Here is a 14,504-nt window from a genome sequence, read left to right on the forward strand (position 1 = left end):
GCAAATTGAAGCAATTTTTGGCGGTTAGCCTCAGACAAGTGGTTTTCTTAAGGCTACACAGCTGTTTAGTCCCAGTTCCCTTTGCATTGTGCGAGTGGAAATGCTTACTTTCACTATTAAACATATCCCTGAGTTCTATTATTGCTTTTCTACGATTTGATTTCACCAAACGTTTAAGTGATAATCACGATCATTCAAGATTTTTTTTCCGACCACATTCCTTCCTCAAAGATGTTTCACCACTGTCCTTCCACTTTTTAATAATGCGTTGGACAGTTCTTAACCCAATTTTAGTAGTTTCAGCAATCTCCTTAGATGTTTTCTCTGCTTTATGCATACCAATAATTTGACCCTTCTGAAACAGATTAACATCTTTTCCAGGACCACAGGATGTGTCTTTCAACATGGTTGTTTAACAAATAAGAAGCTAGTCACTGCATCAGTTAGGGTTAAATAACCTGTTGTCAGCTGAAACAATCACCCATGCAGTAATTATCCAATGGGAGACTCTTACCTATTTGCTTAGTTAAATCCAGGTGGTGACCTTTTTTTTTTTGGCCAGGCAGTGTATATAAAGAACAATACAAAGAAAAAAGAAAGATGCAAGATTCACTTAAACCACTATGTTTGATCCTTAGTAAGATCAAACTGCATGGCAATAATTTAACATAGTATAAATTATTAGTGAAACATAGTTAGTAAACACAGTATAACAAGCTAGTGCGAGAATTAGTTATGATTAGATCCAGAAAAAATGTCAAGGTAATAACCATGTTTAAGGTTAGTTGTGATATTGATAAATATATAATTAAATCTGGAATCTATACCAAGGACCATCAAACATTTTAACCAAAAGACCAACTCACTGTCCTTCATTCTCTCGGGGGGGAGGGGGAACAATTTTGTCACTTCTGATGTTGGATCCATTATGTATGCCATGTTTGGAGTTCTGGGTGATAATGTAGACGTTAGCTAGTAGCTTGGCTACTTGAAAACTAGCTTGAACTGACACATTTCTATTTTATTTTTTAAAATTGTTTTCAGTATATTTTTCAGTTTTAATATTATTGTCATACCTCACATGTCCCATCAGACAATCATTTTTCTTAGTGGCTTGATTGAATTCTTCAACCAGCCACTGACTCTTGACATATGATACGAACAGTCCTCTCCATACACTGCACAAAAAGTAATCATAGGTCCATTGTTGCTTGAATACTCTACAATCAACCAGTTTTTCTTGTCTTTGACATTATTTCAGATATGCTGATTTGTGGATGCACAAGATGACAATGCAGGCTAATGTATGGTTACATGTGCCATTATCAGTATCACAGTTTGAATAAATGCAAGGGGTTGAACAACATGCATTGCTGCTGGTGTTAAAAGGGACGGGATCAAATAAAGGAAGTAACCTGTTTGCATTCCTCTATTCTACACCAGTGGACTGGTAATATTTGTATAAATAACAAGTATGGCATATTATAATAGATGCACATTAGGACATTAAACTAATTCATATTCATAATATTGCAATTAGACTGTGTGTGTGAAAGTAACTGTTCTTTTTGATTTACAAGAGCTCATGTAATAATAATAAACTCTTGTTGGAAATATCAATGTGAACCATAATTAGGAATTTCAAAGTTAAACAAAAAACAAAAGTAGCAGCCCTGCCTATATAACCAAGTATTTGTACTGAATTAAATTAGTATCAGCAAATTATTAATTATAAGTCCAAAACTACATTTACAACCAAAATTAGAACACTATAACACTGCTCAAAAACCAACCAGTGTCTCAAAACTGAGAATGGTCTAGCCGGCTGGTCTTAACATTCAAACAAGCATGCTGATTGACAGCCCACAGCCTGATACTCAAGCAGAGCTGAATATAATGGTGCAAGAGAGATTGAGTAACCACACATGTGTTAACCTAACAATGAGGATAATGATGCAAATAATTCTGAATCTCAAGCACCAGATAAGCCCCACACACTGTTTCTGATTAAAGGTTTCTATCAGAATGGAAAAAATAATAAAAAATTTATATCCAAAGTTTGATCCATGAACAGTGAAAAACTATACACTTCACTGCAAAATAACATTTCCTCTAGTTAAGGTCAGTGTATCCTGATCTAATACATTTTGATACATTTAGAATTAACATGTGATTGTATAAGTCGCAGTCCTGGTGTCTCAGTCTTTAATAAAGCTCTTCTAAAACAGTCTGTGGAATAAGAAAGCCCACTGAATTGTTACAGTTCAAGATGATAACATTCACTAAATCTTACCTACATTACATTTACATACATATACATTATTGTGCCTGCTCTTACATGGGGGAAAAGCTTTTTAAAAAATGATAACACTCACTGAATTCTTTCTATACTACTGTGCCTGCTCTCATCTGCCAAGTTGTCTTTCACTGCTAGACACACACACACACACACACACAAATATGATACAAGGGCAGGAAGAACTGACTTAGTGCTCAGAAGTCACATCTCGATCTTTTAAACCTTAGTGAAAAGGGTCATAAGTACATGAGCACCACTCTGGGCTAGTCAAATTAATGCAATAATTCACACTCTGAAGTGCTAAGCTATAATCACAATGCACTAAATATTCAATACACCAGGTAAAGCTTTACAGTTGTATCCATAATTGATGGGCTTAATGAAAAACATGATTGCAGAGAAGAATTTTAAGAACATTCATCTTAAATTAATTCAGCTCTGCATGTCTTCCCCTGATGGAGGCTAATCACAGAAAAGTAGAGCACTTAAAGGACATGAGCAGGGAGCATGGAAGTACTGTGGGAAAATCAGCTTTTTCCAGTAGCCTGTGGATCAAAAGAAGGTTATTTTGATCTTAAACACTCTTCACATGTCACTTTTCAGCTGAAGGTGAAGAGTTTCGAGGCAAGAGGGTATTTGCTACTGTAGCATTCACCGTGGTCTGCTGCCAGTCTACAAACGTGCCTTAGCCTTGTTGCACTCCACCACGCCGGCAGATACCAGCTGCTCAATCTTGGCCGGCTCAAAGCCATACTCTTCCAACACAGAGTGGGTGTGCTCCCCGATGAAGGGGTCACGAGACATGGAGGGTTGAGCGGGCGTGCGGGAGAGGACAGGTGCTGGCTTAGGGCTGACCTCCCCTTGGGCATTGCTGAGGAAGGATCTCCGCTGAAGGTTATGGGGATGCAAGCCCGCCTCATCCAGAGGAAGCACAGGGGTGACACAGGCGTCTGTCCCATCAAAGATGTCACTCCACTCCGCCTGAGTTTTCTTGGCAAACACCTGGGTGAATGTCCGTTTCAGCTCTGGCCAATCAGAGATGCTCATTTGGTTTGGGAGGTCAGCTGCTTTCAATCCCAACCCTGGAGTGGAGAAGACATAAATTGGTAATAAAAAAAAGATTTTAACAAAACAGAATAAATTCAGTAAAAAGGCTTAAAGGAGAAAATAAAAGAAGCTACAGGCAACTGAAAAGGACCATTATATGACAATTCAGATCCAAAATTTAAAATCATCTTTAAGTGTGCATTTATGTCTGGCTCAAACTTTGAAGAATAATGGTGTAAATACATATAGTAGCCAGATCATGATTACGAGAGCTGTATATGTACTTAAGATGGCAAGTTAATGAAAATTTATCTGCATATTCTGATAAGCATTCTGCCTAATCAAAAAGTTATAGATTGCTTCACAAAAAGTACAGGGTGACCTTGAATAATTTGTGGTCAAACTGTTTTTCCACATAACTATGCAAAGACTGGTGTTTTGTAGACTGGCAGCACACAGACACACAGACACACAGAGCAATGCAAAACATTAATTGTGTCACTGTTTACCAAGTATGTATGTAATTAAAACAAATGTGATCAATAAACACTGCAAGACTGATTAAAAGAGCATTGTGACAAAGCAGCAGTAGTTTATCAGTACTGATCACAATGTAGGCTTGAAAAACATATGAATGAAGATTCAGATTATGAATTCAGACCCCATTCAATGCAGCTCGAACACACCTGCCTATCCTGAAGTACTGCGAAAGCTCGGGTCATCTCTGCCCAACTTGTCCTGAGCTCCGGTGAAAAGACAACGTCCTCCCTCCCCTGATGGACTCAACCAGTCCTCCCCGAGCTCAAGGGTTGTTCCTCAGTACCACAATTGCTTGGGGAATGTCAAACACATCTCCAGGCATTTGTGGACTCGGGAGCGGCAGGCAACTTTCTCAGCGCTGGGTTAGCCAACAAGTTAGCCCTGCCACTGGACCCACTGGACGAACCCCTACCCATTCCCGCTATTGATGACCGGTCCATTGAGCCAGGGGTTGTTAGTCATCAGACCCGTCCGGTCACGTAGCGAGTCGGCCCACACACTGTGTTGTGTTCAGTGGCCCCCTACAACCTTCCGGGTCCGTGCATGGTGGACGGTGCGCCGGCATACACGGTCAAGCGTCTCTTGGACATCCGGCGGGTTCGTGGTGGAGTCCTGTATCTGGTGGACTGGGAGGGATACGGGCCCGAGGAGCAGTCCTGGGTCCCCTCCTGTCACATCCTGGACTGTGGACTCATTCGGGCTTTTCGGCAGGATCGTGCGGTCCTGTAAGGGTCGGTGCCAGGCCAAGCCCCCCTCTGGCCATCAGAGTCAGGAGTCAGGCACACTACTAATCAGGGTTGATGCCCAACAGCTGGGCTAGACCTATATAAGCCCAGTGACCCAGTCACTCAGTGCAGGGTCTTTGCTAAAGTTTTGAGCCAAGCTCCTAGCCGGTAAATGCAGGTATTGAGGTCTGTGTGCCCTTGTGCTACAACTCACTTCTCTGCGAAGGTGTCTGTGTTTTTACACATCCCCACCTCTCTCCAGTTTTCCCTCTCAAATCTGTCTCTCTCCCAAGACTCCCCTTAGCCATTACAGTTCCTCGCTGTTTTCTGGTTTTGTTTGGGAAGTTTTAGTTTGGTTTTCCCCAGTGCATCGGGGCTGCCATTCTTCGGGTGACGCCCTTGGTTCTCCCTTTTCCCATGCTCGGCGTGGTGTTTAGTTTTTCCTCTACTTCTGTCGTCCTCCATTCCTTTGAAGGGCAATATATGTGCAGGTAGTTTTATAGCTGCCGCAGTCTTGCGGGCATTTGTTTGCCTTGCAACAAAGCAGCCGGGGTTCAATTCCCCACCTTTGGTTATTTATTTTTCTTGTTTTACCTGTTCTACGATCTAACTGTTTCGCACATGGGCCTACCATCATTAGAGAATGGTCGGTGTCATCACCTATCTGACCTGGGTTCGAGCCCCGTTACATATATAAAGTGTACACATGTATTATACAAAAGTATGACAAGTATGGTTCATTTCAAATTTCATATGTAGAGTACAGAACCAAAAAAACAAAGTGTTTTACTAACCAACTACCTACAGACTGCAATGTAATTATACATACAAATTTTAGCTCTTAAGAAAAGACAAAGTTTAGAATATAGAAAAATCCTGAAAGTCTTTAATTATATCTTATCAAATCAAATTATCTTATTAGGGCATTGATGCTACTTTACTTATGCCTGAACTTGTGATTGGTATTTCAGGGCCTTTTGGCACTGACAATATCACTTACTTTCTAGCATACAGTCAGAGTTCAGAGTTCAGAGAAGGCATCCAGTGTACTAACCGTGAATGAGTTGATCATAGAACTGAGGCTCGATAGCACCCACTGCCATGTACTTCCCGTCTGCGGTGCGGTACGTGTCATAGAATGGAGCCCCGCTGTCCAGCAGGTTCTGGCCACGGGGCCGGTTCCACAGGCCAGTGCTCCGAGACTTCCACACAAAGGAGCCCAGGTAGGCAGCCCCCTCCACCTGAACAAAAACACATTGGAGTATATGGTCTTCACAAAGATCCTCACATCAGGCATCTGGCTCTACGTCCCAGGCGAGCATGCATTCTGCACTGTGTACAGGACAGAGATCTAGGGACATGCTGTTATGGTCTTTCAGAGATTTTTTTCTACATAACCAGAGAAATGTGAGCCAATATCTGTAATCAGTAGAATTAATGTATAACTTACGTGATATATTTATGCTACCATTATAGGTAATTCACATTTTACCAGCATTTTTGTACTACAAAACACCAAAAAACTTTTCGTCTGAAATGTCACCATAGTTTTATTATGCTGCTCTAGATGAATAATTTGAGTGTTTTGTCTTTTTGTATTCCCAGAACTGAAGTGTCTGAAAGTTCATCAGTAACTCTAAATTCTGTATATATCATAAGATATCACACATACATAATAAGGCTGGGTTGAATATTTCATGCTTGAGTTGTAATGTTTGAATAAGGGTTTATTTAGATGAGATCAGATTTATTATTAAAAAAAAACACCTCTCAAAGGTTTGTTTTAATCTAGGTGTGAAGTTCAGGGTCAAGGAGATTCACACACAAACACCAAAGACTACATGTATGCAGAGCAGTGCAGGGGAAAAGAGCATACTTCAGCTGTACTAAACTACTCAAAAACCGCGAAGATAATACAGAATACAGATATGAATAACTGCCTGGCTTGTCTGAAAATAAGACTACAAAGAAAAGACAAAACTGTTTCTAATGGTCTCAATGCAGCAATACAGAGGGGCAAATTTCTGTGTACTGAAAAAAGGAAGTACAAAGGTTGAAATATCAGATGCCAATAAATGAGGCATCCCTGCAACTGCCTGTGGCAAAGTGTTTCAATCAGTTCAGACACACACTGTAATCTATCTTTAGAATAAACACCAATTTTACAGATTATCAGGGATATTTGTTTTTAAATTATTCATCAATTAGGCTAATACACACAGCAATAATTTTATTAGTTACAAATACACTTGGTGGTCAATACCTTTTACAGATATACCATACAGCCCAACTGTTGCATGCGCAATTTGTCAGCCCTCTGCTCAGAGACCAGCCATTAATGAAGGCTTGTAGGATTGTCAATGTCGATTGTGCATATCAACAAATGAGTCTCTAATAAAATAAAGAATGTAGCCTGCAAATTACCAGAAAAGGCTCAGAAGAATTCTCATTGCCATGAGCACCGACAATAGCTTGAAAGCTGAAACGTTTGCTCGTTTCACTGGCTGAAATCAAACCATACTAATGGAATAAAATGTAAAAAAGCCTCTGTTAGATTCTCCTGATCCTTTTCTGGTAGTGTGCAGGCTACAGTCTTTATTTTTTGGACATTATACTATTTGCTTCATGCACCTACTGCAAAATTTTTTATTTTTTATTTTTTTGGATTGAGCGCAACTATACACCTTTTTTTCTTTGAGAACAAATAAGTCTCTAACAGTACACTGCCATGATGATTCTAAATAAGTGGGTTGTGAATATATGTCATTGTACATCAGACCAAAAATGCAGTACTGAAAGAACAAACCATGCTGGCATCGATGATCTGGCCCTGGCCTGACCTGCTTCTCTCCAGCAGGGCCAGAACAATCCCCAAGGCGCACGTCAGTCCTCCTCCTGCAAAGTCTGCCAACAGGTTGAGCGGCGCGTAAAGCTTCTCCGAGCTACGGCCCAGCATAGAAAGCAACCCTGGCATGGCAGGGGGTGGGGCCACAGGGAGCAGAAAGACACAATGACATGAATGTACACACCACCTATCAAAACATCTAAAATCAACTCAAAGTTTGTTACATGCACATTTGTTGCAGGTGAAAAGGTGAAATGAAATGTAATAGGGAAACTCCTTAAAAAAAAAACCTGTGATGATAACTGTCAAACCAACTACCACCATCAAGGTACAGCACCTGAACAGTATAAAATCCTGAAGAACAAAAATTATTCTCAAAAGGAGATAGAATAAAAACGGACATTAAAATTTTACAGCAGTTGTAGGTTTTTACAATAACTTGAGGACATGTAAAGTTGATATATATATTTAACCAAACATTTACCCTCAAAATTCAGATTTTAAACTTTGGTTTCAGAATGAACAAGTTTGTTTTAGTCTATAAATTTAGACTACAATTTACTTTTTTATAGCACATACAAAACAATGAAGTATTAAGTAATTAGTGGCATTTTATACAGTTTAAATTGCACATTATGATTAGAAAATTGGTTATATGTTAGTATACACAAATTAACTGGTACTATGCAACACATCCAATTCGTACCATAAGAGAAACATTAAGGGAACTGCACATGAACTCTGTATGAATTAATTCGTATATGCTCTTAATGACTTTAACCTACAGAGTATAAAGAATGTATTAACATCAAAATAGCATGAATATACAGCTGATCATTATCAGTCTACAGATATTACCTTCAATGTTCATTTATTCACACTAATTTATTTAATATAAATAATCTATACTATACATAATCCGCACAAATGCTGAACAAGTTAGTCTATGGTTACTAAAAGGCAATCAAAAAACAAAATGCGCACACAATTTTAAAACACATTTTAAGAACTCAAATGATTACCCTCCTACAATTTTTTTTCTTAAAGTGTTTTTGTTTGAATTCGGATAAAGGCAATTATATAAATAATGGTTTAAAGCACTAAATATTCAAATGATTGCTAGACATGTTAACCATATCCCTGCAACACACAAAGATCAACACCAAAGACAGCAGAAACTTTTTCAGTTCTTTTTACCACTTACACTACATTTGAGAATGGCGGGAAGCACATACCTGACATGGCCAGGTAGTTTATATCATGCCCAGCAGCCCTGGCATAAGAGCCACTCTGGCCATAGCCTGTGAGGCGGGCATAAATCAGCCGAGGATTCTCCCTCAACAGCTCCTCAGGGCCTAAGCCTAACTTCTCCATCACGCCTTCAACACACAGCAGAGAGCAGCCAAGTAGAACAGACCTTACAGCAACAGATTCAAAGTGAGCCAAGTAAAGCAGACCTTACAGCAAGACCTTCAAACTGAGCCAAGTAGAGCACTTCATAGCAACTTGAGTCAACTGGAGCTCAGAGGAGAAGGGGACTGATGGCCATGAAAGCAAATTATTCTGCACTCAGGAATAGCAACTGCTCCAAAACAGTAGGAAAATAAGAGGGAAGCCATTTTAAGGCTAGTTCATTATATTTGCAATCTAAATGTAAATAGTTCTGTGGATTTTTCATTTTCCAACCAATAATTATATCCGCCATTCATCATTTTCCAAATTTTGGCTACAATACAATGTATTTATTGACATATAAAAGTAGTGGAATGTCTAAAGTTCATAGATGTTTGTAACTGTTCAAGGTTATATCTATATTTTAGTACCATACTGTTGTCATTTGTTTGACAATTTATTTAATGCCTAGTTAATAAAACATTTTTATAAACTCAAATGAGTTTACTCCAACTGACCTTTCCGAAAAGGTTCAAGAACCACATCTGATTGAATGCACAGTGTTTTCAGAACAGCTACACCTTCAGGACTCTTTAGGTTCAAGGACACAGACTGTTTGCCCCTTGCTTGAGTATCAACTGACACTGCAACCTTTGTTCGATCCACACGAATCACCTTGGCCCCAAAATCTGCCAATATCATTCCACAGAATGGTGCAGGAGCTAGTCCAGCAAGCTCAATTACACGGACTCCTGCCAGCGCCATCACGTAACCTATTAAAACAATTACAACAATGCATATAGACATACATCCTCAATTTTGTAGATGACTGTGACCTTTTATTTATAGGCCCTACATAAAATATGACCTATGTGAGAATGTATGTTCACTGTCTACATTTAATACACTGCAAGCTTTACTACCCCAGGGGAAACTATATGACAGACATTTGGTGGAAAAGGCTTTAACTTCACTTCATTTCACTACACTACACTACACACACATATATACACATATACATATATACATACACACACACACACACACACACACACACACACACACACACATGTATGTGTGTGTGTATATATGTGTATATATATATATATGTATGTGTGTGTGTGTGTATATATGTGTATGTATGTATGGATGTATGTATGTATATGTGTATATGTATGTGTGTGTATGTGTGTGTGTGTATATATGTATGTGTGTATGTATATATGTATAAGTGTATGTGTTTGTGTGTGTACACACGAGCACTGTATGTGAGTAAAAAGTTGTGTACAAAGTTACGTATGTGTGTGTGTATATATATATGTATGTATATATATACTCACATACACTTATACACATATATATATATATATATATATATATATATATATACATACATTTATACACACATACATATATACACATACACATTTATACACATACATATATATATATACACACACACACACATATATACACATACATACATACATACATATACATATATATATACACACACGTATATATTAGGGGTGGGACTTCATAAAAAATTAATCTAATTAGAAGCTTTGTAATTAATTAATCGAAATTAATCACATTTTAATCACATTGCATTATTTAACATGATAAATATTAATTTAAGTTTGGATGATGAATGAATCAATGAACATAAGCTTAAACTTCAAAATCTTGTTTATTTTCCCACCAGTCTACTACACAGACCAATAGATGAGTGCAGAAAACAAAAGTGTGATTAAAATGCGTTAAATTTTTTATTTCGTTATTTTCCCTGTAATTAATCGAAATTAACGCGTTAAAAGTCCCACACCTAGTATATATACATATATGTGTGTGTGTGTATACATACATACATACATACATACATACATATACACATATACACGAGCCGTGTATGCGAGTACAGAGTTGTGCAAACTGCTAAACAACTAGAAACTTCACCTACGGTTCTGTTCTTCTGAGAAAGGTTTTTGTGGCTGTAGTAACTAGCTAACCTAGCTCACTAACTGCTAGCTAATTAACGTTAAGATAACTTACCGACCTCTAGCTAACCAGTTAATCAGGTCATAGTTCGTTTGACCCAGTCAAAGTAATACATGTTAAATGTACGACTACAAATATAATAACCCAGCATGCATTTTAAGATGTTTTAGCTAATAATCATAAGATATATACTAAATAATCAGAGAACTGCGTATAACATAACTGACGCACCTAATACCTTTCCAAAACGCACATCGAACTTTGGTCCAAAGCAAAGATATTTCGTTTGGCGCTCATCTGTGACGTCGTTCGCGCAATGACTTGTGGGATTTGTTTTCTTCCTCGCTGTAACCTGTTCTTTGTTTTTGTTTTTTGTTTTTGTTTTTATTTTATAATACCACTTGTCTGCTTATATCTGTTCCACTTTCTCATGACAGAAAAAATATGCTTGTTGTTAAGTTCCTGTTCCTGTTTCATGTTTAGTATTTTAGTCAAAATGATTGGGTCATGCAAGGGTGAAAAGGAGCCAATGCGTTTATTCCCCATACAATATTGTCCTTTTATGCTTTCTCGTACATCGAGTGCGGACACTTGACATAGCGTATTCAGTGTTATTTCCTGCTTCGGTAAATTAGAATGGTCTAAAAATGCAGTTAATATAATTAACATTTCCCCCGACAGTCAAAATGCTGTAAATATGTTGATGTACTTAGTGAGTTTAACCATATGGAGACATTTTGTATCTCTTGTGAGACTCCCAGCTGTAAAAGTGTAAAAGCAATCAAAACTAAACTTACACTCTCACAAAGGAGCACTCCTTTTCTCTTTTCCCTTGCACTGCAGCATGAAAGACATTTGATTGCTCCATAGATGAAGCAGAAGAGGCATGAGTTGTTTCCTTCAATGGACTAATGAGCAGGAGGAGTGCTCTAAGATGCAGAATAGACATGATCTTAAGCAGCATGTTTCTGAAGTGAGGAGTTAAGAAAACAGGACAGGAGTTAAGGCTTAAGGGCTTTGGGTAAGTACAAATCATAACTCTTTCTGACACATCTTTCTGAACCAACTGACCTATAAAAACTTGATGATGTTATCAATAGAGATCAATCCTTTCCTGGCAGAAAGGTAGTTACCATTTGTTTCCAAGATCTTACAGTCCACAAAAAATAAATGTTGACAACATGTGGGATGGTTGTAGTATAGAATAATGGACAGAGCATCAGGTTATAGATGCCCCCAACACCTTTAAGACTATATGTAAGGATATTAAAAAGCTGAGCAAAAGAAGAAGACAGTGTCAACAAAATAAACAAAGGCATTAAATGGTATATTGCATATTTCGAGTGAGACATATGGCTCTTTAACAGCACAATATGTGACAGATAATCCTACTGGAGTGCAACAGGACATGGTTGATGGGACATTTTGAGGACTCCAGTATGCTAGATAGCCCATGGCTTCATTGTGTTAGAAATTCACAACCTTTACTCAAGTAAACAAAATTAAGTTATTGTAGAATAACTTCACAAAAATAATATTTGGTTTTGCAATGCTCAGTGCCAGTGACAATGAAAAAATTAAAGGTTCAAATAAAGAAAATGAACAATGATTCTCGACTCTTTCTCTCTTGATGTTCCTAGGCTGTTTTCTATCCCAAGAGTCCTGAACATGCCAACTTACCAGCTTCCAACCGCCCTCCTTTAGTTATGAAGAGACCCATAAATTATACTTCATAACAGATTCAAATAAGTAATTCTGTCAGTAATTCAACAATTAAACTGAAAAGAAGCTAGATATGCAGGTTATAACTACATAATAAGACATTCATAGACATTAAAGACGGGAAGGATCAGAAGGGCCAGGCAACTTTCTTAGTCAATCAAGTGTTGTTACTACTAAGAAAAAGAAAAGTTTCTTCATTCTTGAGTTCAATAATACCTGACATTTTCAAAATAATCTCTCTAAATTTCTAGCATGCTTAATCTCCATCTCCTTCTGAAGTATCAGAGGAAATAAAAGCATATAAAAGCAGAGGAAATAATTTGAAATATTGCTGAAGCTTTCCTAGAAATCTGTAAAGAAAAGAAAATTTGTTTGCAAATAAAAAACTGACATAGTAATTTATATGTACACTGCTGTGAAAAAGGTGTTTGCTCCCTGTGTAAATTCCTGCGTTTGTGTACATTTCAAACACTGAATGACATTACATCTTAAACCAAAGCCCAGTAAAGAATATAAGGGATCCTGATGGAACAAAAAAACTTATTGATGTGTAAAAAAGATATTCAACACTCAATGCACCTGTATTTAAAATGTAATGCCCCTTCCTTTTTGTAGTTGTTAAGTAGTGCCTCATAATGACATGGGAGAATTTCTACTCACTCCTTGCAAAACTATTTTAAATCAGTGCCATTTGTAAGCCTTCTTTGATACAGAGCAAAATTCATAGTTACCTCTGTGACAGCAAGGTGTCTATATCCAGATGCAGCAAAGCATCCCTAAAACATCACCCAACTACCACCATGCTTCATAGTACATATGTGATTTTTTTGAAAAGCAGTGTAAAATAAGAAAGTGCCATATTGGCCAAAAAGCTTCACTTTATATTTAATTTTCCGTAGCATATAGTTACAGAACAGGAGGATCATTTAGGTGTTTCTTGGTGAACGTGATATGAACATTTATCTTCTTCTTGGTTAGCAATGGTTTTCTGCCATGGGTCCCATTCTTACCCAGTGTTTTTCTGATGGTTAATTCATGAACATCGATCTTAGATGAGGCAAGAGAGGTCTGCTGCTCTTTAGATGTCACTGGCCCAGATGGGCCAAAGGAGAGAGTTTTAAAGGAATCTGCTATTCAGTTAGGACTAATCCTTTTCTAGATTTTCATATATGTAAGCTTTGTCCCACATGCCTGGAAAATGGCCACAATCATCATTGTGCCTAAAATATCCCAAATAAAAACATTTCGGACCTATTGCTCTTACACCTATACTCAGAAAAATCACTGAGTTTGGAAAGAACTTTTATCTCAAGTTAAAGAATATATATAAACTATACAGTTTGCTTCCTGTGCAAATTAATGATGCCACAGTGATGATGCTCCTCTAGAGATGCAAGATCTTCCTCACTTGCCCCCCTGTCCAACAGAAAAACTCTGCTGCCACAGGAGAGAACTAAGGACTGCAGAGAGGCGGTGGAGGAAAACTCACCTAGATTCAGACCTCAGATCATACCATTCTCTTCTTCCAAATTCTCACTGGAAGTAACATCTGCAAAGTCATTTTATTACTGAGGAAAATTTTAATCATCAGCATCAGACCCTTGCAAACTCTTCAGTATTTTTTCTTCTCTCCATAACTTCCCCCTATCCCTCCTTCCTCATCTCTTACTCCTGAGGATTTCATCACTTTCTTTGAGGAGAAGGTTTCAGCAATCTGACAGTCCTTTTCCTCTGTTCCTACTCTTCCAACCAGTGTTCATTCCCCTACATCCAACTCTCTAGCTTCTTTTTCTCCTCTCTCCTCAGCCAAAATTCTTGAACTCCTGACTTCCAGCAGTCCAAGCACATGTCCCCTAGAACCCATTCCTTCCACTCTGTTCCAGATGATGTCAAGAGATCTGCCTTCTTTCATTTCTGTCATCATCAACAACTACAT

General features: G+C 38.0%; 1 protein-coding gene across 4 annotated transcripts; it reads right to left on the minus strand.

Moving 5' to 3' along the window:
- Positions 1–2,031: 2,031 nt before the first annotated feature.
- On the minus strand, positions 2,032–11,155 carry amacr (alpha-methylacyl-CoA racemase). 4 transcript variants are annotated; one of them, XM_026999388.2, is made up of 6 exons: positions 11,078–11,155; positions 9,367–9,621; positions 8,692–8,835; positions 7,418–7,578; positions 5,666–5,852; positions 2,032–3,381 (listed from the first exon to the last, which is right to left on the minus strand). In XM_026999388.2, exons 2-6 carry the CDS (start codon positions 9,611–9,613, stop codon positions 2,972–2,974), a joined length of 1,149 nt encoding a protein of 382 aa, XP_026855189.2. In that variant the 5' UTR covers positions 9,614–9,621; positions 11,078–11,155; the 3' UTR covers positions 2,032–2,971. The 4 variants fall into 4 exon arrangements, with proteins under 4 accessions (XP_026855189.2, XP_026855190.2, XP_026855188.2 ...); XM_026999389.2 differs by having other exon boundaries at positions 11,085–11,114; XM_026999387.2 differs by lacking the exon at positions 11,078–11,155 and having other exon boundaries at positions 9,367–9,899.
- Positions 11,156–14,504: the final 3,349 nt, after the last annotated feature.

The sequence above is a fragment of the Electrophorus electricus genome, chromosome 6 (genome assembly GCF_013358815.1).
Source record: "Electrophorus electricus isolate fEleEle1 chromosome 6, fEleEle1.pri, whole genome shotgun sequence".
Lineage (NCBI taxonomy): Eukaryota > Metazoa > Chordata > Actinopteri > Gymnotiformes > Gymnotidae > Electrophorus > Electrophorus electricus.

Bases quoted from the DNA above. Each gene is read 5' to 3' on its own strand.
- amacr (XM_026999387.2), bottom strand. From the start codon at position 9,655: ATGTCTATATGCATTGTTGTAATTGTTTTAATAGGTTACGTGATGGCG. The intron at 5,853-7,417 runs GTTTGTTCTTTC...GTTTTTGTTCAG, and splicing joins AGATCATCGATGCCAGCATG to GTGGAGGGGGCTGCCTACCT. The intron at 3,382-5,665 runs GTTAGTACACTG...TCTCCACTCCAG, and splicing joins CTATGATCAACTCATTCACG to GGTTGGGATTGAAAGCAGCT.